An 11,209-nucleotide genomic window follows, 5' to 3' on the forward strand; every position below is an offset into this window, starting at 1 on the left:
TATATACAATCCGTATATATGCACCATCCACTCCATCTCTCCTCTTCACACATACAAGTCCAAGCGACACACTCTCCCGATCAATCAACCTCCCCATCTATCCTCCCCATGCATTTATTCCAGCTCGACAGAGAACTCCACTAATCTCATGTCTTTCTTCTCTTCCAACCTATTATTTCCATCACTGTTTCCATCCACCCAGCCATTCATATAAGAAGAATTGGCGGGTATGAATTTTGTATCCGGATGTATCCACAAGATCCCGCACTGGGAATGAGTTTGTGTCTCCGCTCATCTTATCTCATCATGTCTCATATCATCTCATCTGATATACACCTCCCCTCATCGACCAGGTTCCAATAGGTACCCATATATACAACAACAAAAAAATCATCCACAGAAAAAGACGAATCGCACTCCAATACGCCTGTTAAAATGCCTTTTGCATTCATGTCCTGCAAGTACTCAGTACTCCGTTTCGCATGATTTTGAAAATGCGAATGCCAATATGTGCTCGCGTGATGTTGTTGACTATGCTGTATGTTCAAAGGTTGTGTGGGTATCATTTTCTCATCTGCAGTTCCACCTGTAATTCCTTCCTCTGTCATCTTTATTCTTTCTTTCCCCCTTTACTTTTTCAGACCTCTCCTCCTCTTGGTTTCACGATTCCGAGAAATCGTTTATAGAACAGAAGGTCCCTCCAGAATCACAAAACATTCAAAAGATTTTTCAATCCCGCCTTGCGACTACCACCAGATTGGATACTTCGAGGCATGTGTGGGTGGCTTTCATCTCGGGTTTCCAGACCCCTTTCGTGGATATTGATTTGGGGTTCGGGAATCCATTCTTTTTGTTCGGGATTCCATCTGTGGCTTTCGGGATGTTAGTTTTGGACTTTTTATATACTGGGGATGGGATGAAGGAGAAAAAACTTACCCCTCATGTAACGTTTTCGTTAAAGCTCTTGGACTATACTCATCCGTAAGTACCCTATCAAAACTGTATGGTACAAGAGCTGGCACGCCCTCAAATTCGGTCTCTCTCAATGGATAGATATCTCTCGTCCTGTAGCGATGATAATTCTTACAGCTCCAGATTCCTGGCTGTGTACTGGGGTTGACTTCTGCAAGTCCAGTAATATCAATGAACAATCCATTCCTCACATCGATCCATCTCGCATCAATGACATTCATGCCGTCACCCCTCACTCTCTCCACATGATTGGGATTGATATCCAACAAGTATTCTCTCGTAACAGTCGTTCCATCATCCGCTCTCGCCGTATAATTATGCATCGTCATGTTCATATTCTCTCCCAACCAAGCCAACGTAGCAGCCGAAACCTGCGTATCTAAATCCCAATCCCATGGCATAATTTTGCCATTCCACCACCAACCTAGTAACGTCCCATGCGCAATCCATGTCTCGATATTTCTCTCGCGGAAAGTGGTAAGATAGGATTTAATCAGATATTGAAGAGAATCTTGCTTCTCTTCATAAGTGACTGGGTTTCCTTGGAAATACCGTATGTCGTAATGTCCTAATATATCATTTCCACCTGGCTCGTGGAAGTACTTTGTGTCGTGGTGTTGGGTCTGGACTTTAGGTGGGAAAGCGGGTTCTCTCTCTTCGACCGCAGCGGACGGCTCTTCGTTTGGTCGTGGTGAAGCGTGTGTGAATGAGTTAAGGAGAATAGATGTTGTGGCGATGGCGCCGAGAAAAGTTGGAGGGCGCATTGTGGTATCTTGAAGTGAATTTTTGTGGTGTTCGCCTGTGTCTTTTCCTTCTCCTTTCAATTCTTCACAAAACTCGCGAATATGAATAAAATAAAATAAACAAGCTTTCCAGAAAACAATCGCGCGCTTTCCAATTAACCCAATTCCCCAAATTATTCAAGCAAAAAAAGGTTCAATAGCTGAATCGAATATACCTTTCTGGATACAAGCGGGAAAGTGCTTGATATAATAAGCCAGGAGTATGCTCGTGTGCCTCACTTCCGAGATCGAATAATGCCAAGAGAAGATCCAAGCAGCCAAGACACAACTCAAATGAAATCGAATACGAGGCGAAGTACGAGGTTAAACTTTTGGAGGTGAGCGCTGTAAAAATCGATAGGAGCTTGGTATTGTGTCAAACTTGTCTGCATGCAGCAATGCAAGATGATGAAATTGTTGCGGCGCAAGTACTCGTTCGGTCGTTGGAGGTTGGGAATACCAATTTCAGTGAGAGTGGTGAGAGTGGTGAGAGTGTGAGAGAGAGGAAGCGATAGAAGCCAACGAAAAGGACGGAAACAAATCAAGAAACCAAATGGAATCAAAAAAGTATGAGTGGGGAAGAAAGGAGTTTTGTGGACATCTCAATCTGATCATGATCTGGAAAAGGAAAGGAGTGGTATCTGATCTATTAAACCACGATTTTCGGACTTTATCCCATTTCCTTCCTCCTCTTTGATAGCGAGAAGATTTATTATTATGAATCCCGGTCATGGATTGATTAGATGGGTTGGGATGCAAGCAATGTGAAATGACATGTAGCCGCGGTAGCGTTGGAGAATTCATTGGATTTTGCTAGTATTTTCAGCCAATCGGTGGTTGGTCCTACGCGGCAAGTGATCGAAGTGAAGCAAGTGCAATTAGGATATTTCAGATGGATTACGTAGACAAGCTTTTTTAAGTACTTAAGCTGTTTGATACAAGGGGCTTATTTTAAATAGATGGAAATCTTTTCAATGCGAGTTAGATGATTAGATCTGATGCCATTCTGACTATCTCATGGTGATTGTCTCTACGAAGTATTACCTAGGTACAAAGATGTTCCTCAATCAAACATTCATGTTCATATATAGCTGCCTACTAGGTAGATATGGAGTGTATTGATAGAGAGGGTATATAGAACTCTAAGCCTTGTAAAGCTTTTGACAAGGTTCAGCCCGAGTAACCGACAACTTGTTCCATGACCAGGCCAATGTCATGTTTTCTTGTCAGTCAGCCCAGGGCTTGGCTACCTGCCGGCGCTAATACCATACCTATATACATATACGTGTTAATCCTTCTTTGCTTTAGCCTTTAGCCCATTTAGATCATAAGCTATAACATCAAGAAGCATCTCTCATCTCCCAGCTAACAGTCGTTTCTTTCTCCATATTGCTCTCTCTCTCTCATCTTCATAGATAACATTCTCCAAACACAAAAGTTTCATCATGCGATGGCTGAGCTGACCAAAGTTCGTCACCTATTCAGGGGGGTCACGGAAACACAGACCCATTAATTACCTAGATAGCCTAGATAGATAAAAAGAGAGATGTAACTCGCTAATAAGGGAAAGGAACATGGAGTCAACAAATCATAAATAATATTTCGTACGCGTCATCTCCATACCAATTCGGATTATAAGGGCGTTCCACGAACGATGGATTGGATGGATAAACGCTTCCTTGTGTATTTCGTTTGCAAAATTGTACTACGGGAAAAGACAGGATGCAAATTGATTTGAGTACGACTTGTTGAAACGTTAGAGGCCACGACGTGAAAAGTTTATTTGCTTCTTATATTCAACCAGTTTTGGAGTTTGAAGTAGATTCGTGAATGTACATGGAAAGGGGAAAACTAAAGCCGATGTTCAAGGAGCATCTAATTATCTTCGTCCCATCAAAAAGATACACATGTACATCGTATTCCATTTTAACCCACCCCATTTAAGCCTCACGAGTCAAGACTTAAGACTCGACAGTGCACCTCAGTGCCACCACTAAATATGCCAAGCATCTACCACCAGTTAACGTTAAAAGTCTAATAATTTCTTAAATATAAAAGACCACGTTAGATTCGTAGTCGTGTACGTACTCAGTCGTGTGCTCAGTCGTGTGCTCAATTACTCTGTCTAGCCGGCCCTGTTGTCAGATTTCAATAATTTTCATGATTTGGGGTAATAGATCGGCAGCCTTTCAAGGATTGTCGTTTGGGGCTGATTGATCAACTTGATTGATTGATGTGCTGTAGAGTGATAATTAACGCTGTCGATCTAAATGCATGTATGTAAGTGATTTCCAAGTTGGCAAATTGAAAACTGCGAAGGTGGAAAGATTCACGAGGACGATATTGGAGAAGAGACTAATTGGCATCTCTACCTAGGTACTTGCTCGATCAATATCTACAAAGTATGTGTATCCTCCCACATCTAATCGTACTATTGTACCTAGCCATCGCCCTAGAAAGACCACCTACTCCAACCACACGGCTCAAACCCCATCTTTCCCGCCTTCAGAGTTCCCGTTATCTCCATCTATATGGGTAACTTGGGCTCATACCAACCAAGAAAGACTTGTCTTCCGTTATCCGTTACATGGCCAACTGACTATGCTTATTATCCAAATGATAAGCTCACGGAAGAATCCTTCCATCCAGCTTCCGGAACCCAAGACTTCAAGTCGACCACTAACTACTCCATAATCGGCATACCATTCATCAAAATCACGAAAACAACTGCTAGTATGCTTCCCCCACCTTCTCTGGTCTACTTAGTATATGGTATGTAGTGAAATAGCGGTAACACTGCCTGCTGTATGTAGTACGTACGTACTCTGTGCGGAAATATCACGAGGCTTCGGACTAAACCACCCACACATGATAGTTCGTGGCTTGAAAATAAGCCGAGTTGTGCGAAAGAAATTCGCCGGTCTATATTACCTAGGTAGGTATGTACGTCGCAACATGTACTTTGTGTATACAGCATGATATCCGGGAATTAAAAAAGCCGTATCGTATCGTAACCTTGTACCTAATTGGGAATGCTTCGCGATGATCTTCGTATTACGTAATCTAAAATATTTTGATGTTTCTGCTACCCTTAAAAACACACTACACTACAATGGATGACAAATGCGCTTTGAAAGTTCATCGCATTTCTTCATGATTTATGTGTCAATTTTACAATAGAATCAATTGAACTGGGATCTTGATACAGATGAGTCGGATCGGATCGAATTTGAAACGTATTCCGGGGTGTGGGTTTCCGTCTGAAAGTTTGAAACGTGATTGCGCCGCTGCGGCGGGGAAGGAGTGAGGAATCCAGACCTGGGGCTTAGGGTTTGGGGGAGAGTTGGTGTGGCGATGTTGTCTCATTGATTCACGGCTATTATCATTGGTGCCGGCTAGGGATGGCCCTCTGCTTCCTCTTGTTTCTCTCGTGGTCCTACGTCCTATCGTAACATCTCTTTTGCGATTCGAATCGTTTTCGGCGTTTCTGTCTTGGTCTTTGGGAATTTCTCATGCCATACTTGTGATCTTGTCATAGTCGCACGTTCTATTTGTATTTCGCTGTTCCTGTCTTCTATGTCTTTCAATATCCGTTCCTGCATAGGATAAAGACTATGGCTGATACAAGAATGACTGTGGCTCGATTGAAAGCGAGCGAATAACGGACTAGTTCTTACGTCTAAGTTGCAAGCTCACTCATCCGAGGAGTCTGCACACTCATGCAAACAGTCTTCGTACTCATCTGAAGAGTCTGTGTACTCATCCGAAGAGTCTGCGTACTGGCGAAACTCATAGGAAGGACGTTCATATCGACCCAGAGATGTTTTCACACTAGGACGTGGCTTCTGAGGGGCTCCTGGAGGCACATATTGTCCAAACTTACTAACTTTATAGGGTATTTTGTCCAATACTTTGAATGGTTCTGCCTCATGTTTGCTGATAGCCTTCTCGACATCGGAGCGGAAGTAGCGCAACCAATCTCCATTCTGAACCCCTTCTCTACCAAAGAGATGGCTGAAGAGGTCTGGATTTTTGACCATCGATTCCTCCATACATTGCATATAGTCAGGCAAAAGTTGACCCTCAAAGCAAATGGATGATCCAAGAAAGTTGATTAGATTGCCAAATAGTATCTTCAATGCTGCTGCAGTAGCGATAGTGCTCGCCGACTTGAGCATGGAAAGACAAGCTGAGGAAAGGTTCAAAGCTGGATTGAATCCAGAGTTTTGTGTCATCTCATTCATCTCTTCCCATACCTCGCCGCAGACTAGAAATTCACCAACTGTTCGATGCATATATCTCACCACCGAACCATCATTTTCTTCGCCAGAGGCCCAATCCAAAGCAGCATTCATGGGACCACGGTCTCTTCCAACCTCCAGGAGACCACAGCACCGGCTTTGGATTCGCGCTTCCGTACTGTTGTACAGCCATATGTACTGATCCAGATTCAGAGGGGCAACTGGGCGGTTAAATGCCTCATCTGAGGGGTGCATAGCAAATGCAAAAGTGACCACGCCAAGTGGCTGATGCGAAGTGTAGGTATTCCAGACATGGAACATCTGAAGCATTTCAGATGCTTGTACCTGGTACTCAGGAAGAATTATCGACAGCATTCTCCGGTACAGATCTTTCAAGTCCCTAGGAAGTGAATAAAGTTTTTTTTGCAAGTCCATGATTGAATCGCCAGCTTCAAGACCATCCATGAGAAGTCGTACAACCAAGCGAACCCAGAGAAAGACGCCTTCAGCCTTCAATTTGATCTCCGAGACCAGGTTTCCTGCTTCTTGTGGATCGCACTTCGACATTTGACACATAGCTTGGTGGTCCACCAGATTGCCCCTGATGTACTGATCCATATCGTGTCTTGTGAGATCTTGCAATCTCAAGGTTGGACAGCCCCGGAAGATGTTGACACTTGGATTGATGGGCCGGCTGGATACCACGACTTTGACATTCGTTCCAGTAAGTGAATGAATAAATTGCGCTAACTCTTTATGGTCGCCGGCCAACTCGTCTACGCCGTCAATGAAGATGCATATCTTGAGAAATTTTGAAGCTTTCTCTATAAAGAGTTCTAGTGCTCTTTTCATCTCCGCAAAGGTAGGTTCATCATTCACATAAGAGTCCTTCCAGTTGCTGTATATGTCTGGAAGCGTTGCTGGGATGAGCTCAGGATGCTTGGAGAGTGCCTCGTGAAGGATAGCCCGGAGCATTCCAGTCCGACTCTTCTGTAATGGTGTGCCCAAATTCCAAAAGAAAAAGTGGAGCACAAGGAGCTGGTTCTGCGGCGCCCAGAGAGCTAACTTGTTATATGTTTGGTCATTATCGACAATGAATCTGAGAAGTGTTGATTTTCCGCTTCCGGCCTTTCCATTGATGAAGTAAGGCGCGTCAATGCCCTCTCCAGTTAAGTAGTTGCCAAAATCATCCCATGAATCGGCTGGACCTGGCGGCCTGAAGATCCATTGAAATGTCTCTTGATAAGCGGCGCATATCTCTTCGTATCTCCAAGCCATTTGACGAAAGTTCAACCATTTCAAGATGGTCTGATTTTGCGGCGTGGATCGATGCAGTAAGCTGATTTCGCCCAGGCAATTTTGCAATTTCTGTTGCATTGCCAGATTAGAGGCAGAATGTGACTGCATAGCCATCAGTGTAATTTTGATCTGCTCGTTGTTCTTAATGCTTTCGGCGCTGTTTTCGTCGCTTGACTTCTGCAGTGCCTTCAAATGAAATACGATATCCTTGTTGTTGCCGTCAACACTGGATCGAAAGGCGAGTATTGTTGCAAGTGTTAAGGCGCTCTGAAAGCTCTCGAGCTTCTCGACGAAGGTAACGATTTCTTCTTGTCGCCATCGAATTCTGATACCGTCCTTCAGATTATGTAGGAAGTTTCGTGTCGTTCGGGAACTCGAAAATGTGGACAGATAACTTGCAAACTCATGTCCGGCTTGTTCGCAGTCTGTTGCCAAATCCACAAGATGCTATAATTCTAAAGTTAGCGGATGGCTAAAACTTTCTTGAAACCCTAACCTGATTCTCTTCACTGAGAGGTCTTGTGTGACAGCTAGCCTGAAGACGAGATTTGATGATTCCCGCCTGCTTCGTAGAGTTTGAAGCAAAGCGCTGGAGATCAGCAATTGACGACGACTCTCCATTCCTTTCTATTGCACGAGCTTCGGCTATTATTTTACTAGAAAAGTCCGCAAATTGCATAACGTTGCCCGCAAGGCTGAGAGCAGCAAGTGCCTCCATTTTCACTGGCGATGGCGCTTAGCTGCGAATCTTTCGAATTCTCGATTTCGAGTGGTCTGCAGAGTGATAAAAGAGGCCGGTTCTCCAGTTTTATAGTCAAGTTAAATTGCTGAGCATCTTTGAGCATTAGAAGGCTTACTACCCGGCGCCAAGGCTAATTGGGCCTAACGAGGCTATGTTAGAACAAGAATTATTTGCGAGGTGCTATGGAAATCATGTGTCCAAAAATTATAGGAAGGCTGTGTTGGGATCTTCTAACCTATTACAATGCGTGGCGTTTTTCGTATCACCCACTTTGTCCTACTAGAATCTCAATCCTTGTGGGAAAATAGGCGAAGAGCAACACCCTGAGATCCTGTGTATCTGAAAACTGAAAATTTGAGCCTTGGAATAAATGAAGCCGTTTCGATGTGCAGGTTTCTTTTATATTACATGTCTTCAAGTGTAATTAAGCCTTATATCGTTTCTCATAAAGTTGATAGCCCCCGCTGTAGAGAGGTAGTAGACACAGACTTGAGATGTGATCACCCCCACAGAAAGGCTACCCGAAAACTTACTGAGTTAGACTTTGAACTCTTCGAGTTTGAAAAAAGGTGGAGGTTTGAGTTGAACCTGAGTCGTTCCTCCCGTTGCAAAGACTGCCTGAGCCCTGAGCGCTGTGCTATGAACATAACCCATGCTCTCGTTGAGAAGCGTTACTATCATATTGATAATCAGGGAAATAGCCTCGCTGATGGGTCCACTGATGAATTCCACAACTCGGATAAAATCGATGCCATTCCAGATACATCCACGACGAACATGAAGACTTATGCCAAACGCGAGAATCGCAGAGCCAAATATCCAACTAATAATCAGGCCAACGATGCAAACCGGGCGCGTTTTATCCGCTCGCAAACAATCACTCAGCTGCTCGTGGCGAGCCTCCACTGTCGTGCCAAGCAATGCCATGAAGGAATGCTCAAACTATTCTCTCGAAAGTTCTTCAATGAGTTTAAGGATGTGTGATGAGTGTAGAGAGGAAAGGTAACAAAGGAAGATCACAGTTGAAAGACAACTTCAATGCCTTTATCCACGCTTGTGGTACCAGACTACCCGACTTCGAATACTCGTGAACATTGCACCGAAAGATATGAAGAACCTATTGGCCATAGATTCTAGACTCGGGATGTACTTCCCTCATTTGGTGCTGAACTGCAAGTTTCCGCATTGGTGTAGCACTTTGCCACGAAACAGCCTTACCTTGCTTCATGGCATGTTATTCTTGCTCGTACAGCAATGGTGCAACTATAAGCCACAACGATTCGAAAGACGAAATGCGCCCATTAAACCCTCCTCCGCATATTCAAAGCAAAGCCCGTCAGGCAATGCATTATGATGTGCAATAACGGAAGCTTCGAACAGGATTTGTGGCACCCGGATATGTTACACATCTCCTGATTCATACTAATCAATCAGCGTAAGAGGTATTTTACTTTGTAGTTTTATGTAATTACATAAGAGAATGAGCATAGTTGCCTATTCATATTAGTAATTATACTCCCCACACTTGATCATTCTAAACGCGAGTCAAGCTTTCAATAGCCATTACTCAACCATGCGCTCAACAACCACTGTTCGCCCGTTCCTACCAATCTGCGATATAATATACTGCTTTGCCATTGTTAGTTTTGTCTCCAAAGACTTCGGGGAAATACAATTAGAACAACCTTTCGGTATAGTAAAGTGGCACCAGGCTCCTACAATCGCCAATTATACTATTATACAAGTTTATCCTTCTCCAAAATACGTATATAAGGTCCTTATAACTGTTATAATCATGTGTCATAACAGTTATAGTGATAACCTTTACTTGTTCCCTTCCCCAAAAACAATAGCACAGAAAATATCGTAGCATTCAAGGGTAATTTTGTTCACATACCACTTCCGGCGTGTAGGATTCAGACACCAAAATGAACATCAGGCCAGGGAATCCAACAGTTCCTGATAGCAGACCGCCGATAGCAATATTTTAATTGTTGAGTTTATTCCAAAGGTTGAAAATATTCAACATAACGAGTCTGCCCGACAGAATGAATTCATTTGATGATCTCAGAATTCAGACAAAAAATGTCAGTTTCTGCAATTCTGTAACAGGTCACGCCGGTACGTAGCTCGTATTCTTCTAGCAATTTTTTGAATCTCCTTTTGAACGTGGCAGTCGTTAGATTTATCCATCTGAGTCTCGGCATTTTCCACCTTAAGCCTTTTGCGTCGTCTTCTGATTGAAGATCGTAGAGAAGTTTCTTATCGAAGTCTAATCTATTTCGTAAAGAATGCTCAGGAATCAATACTCCGTAAAGATCACTACGTTTAGTTACAGGCGAACGCAGCATGCGCAGAGCTTCACCGATGTCCACTGGCTCGAAGAATACCAGCTCACTGTCTCTCTGACTCTCGGCTATGCCATTCTCGTGATCGTCACTTCGATAGTTTTCAATCACAATCGTTAAACTCTTGGCCTTGCAGAACGTACACAATAGTCTAGCAAGCTTGGAAGTGTTGGCTATCTTATCGTTTTGATAAATTGCGGACCCTTTTGACATTGGTTCATATTGAAAAGCAATATGACGAATTTTACTTGCCTCATATGCCGTCATAGGTTCACAACATTGCCAGCCGCAAACACATACTACTTGTTCCCCAACGAGTAATAATATGTCTCTTTTGTAATCGAAGTAGGTCTCAGCAAAAGCTCCAACAGACGGAAACGCTCGTTTGTATTTTATGATGGCGAAGCTGTATGATTCCCTGCAAATAAACAACAAATTTGGAATTTGTGCATTTGATGAGAAACAATATTGACCATCATGCTTGATGCGTGCCCGAACTTCTTCCAAATCTTTGACGTCCTGCGGTAGTATGTCATCCATACCGTTGCAAAGAATTTTGGATGAATCAGGGCGAGCACCGTCTTTGCATCTATCCGGTACAGCCAAATCTGAGCGTACTCTGACCATGGCGTGCTCACAGCGAGAAATAGCATACTTTTTTAAGAATACAATTCTCGAATCTGGAAGTACGAACCCCCATATCGAAGATCGAAGGTTCTTTGGAAGCCGTGAAAAGGACGAAGGTGAATAGTCGGTATCGATGCTATGCGCCATACTGTAGTAATTCTCCGGGTTTCGATTGTGTGCTGGATTATTGAATTAAAT

General features: G+C 43.4%; 3 protein-coding genes across 3 annotated transcripts; all 3 read right to left on the reverse strand.

Annotated features, from left to right (window-relative positions):
- Positions 1–706: 706 nt before the first annotated feature.
- Positions 707–1,736, reverse strand: Bfra_009404 (putative mannosylphosphate transferase protein; the record flags this gene model as incomplete). Its single annotated transcript, XM_037339746.1, has 2 exons — positions 707–872; positions 937–1,736. 2 exons carry the CDS (start codon positions 1,734–1,736, stop codon positions 707–709), a joined length of 966 nt encoding a protein of 321 aa, XP_037189796.1.
- Positions 1,737–4,925: 3,189 nt separating this feature from the next.
- Positions 4,926–8,012, reverse strand: Bfra_009405 (uncharacterized protein; the record flags this gene model as incomplete). Its single annotated transcript, XM_037339747.1, has 3 exons — positions 4,926–5,241; positions 5,493–7,741; positions 7,791–8,012. The coding sequence occupies 3 exons, from the start codon at positions 8,010–8,012 to the stop codon at positions 4,926–4,928; spliced, it is 2,787 nt and encodes a 928-aa protein (XP_037189797.1).
- A 561-nt stretch (positions 8,013–8,573) lies between these two features.
- On the reverse strand, positions 8,574–11,158 carry Bfra_009406 (uncharacterized protein; the record flags this gene model as incomplete). The annotated part of the gene is made up of 2 exons (XM_037339748.1): positions 8,574–8,859; positions 10,206–11,158. 2 exons carry the CDS (start codon positions 11,156–11,158, stop codon positions 8,574–8,576), a joined length of 1,239 nt encoding a protein of 412 aa, XP_037189798.1.
- Positions 11,159–11,209: the final 51 nt, after the last annotated feature.

The sequence above is a fragment of the Botrytis fragariae genome, assembly GCF_013461495.1.
Source record: "Botrytis fragariae strain BVB16 chromosome Unknown tig00000161, whole genome shotgun sequence".
NCBI lineage: Eukaryota > Fungi > Ascomycota > Leotiomycetes > Helotiales > Sclerotiniaceae > Botrytis > Botrytis fragariae.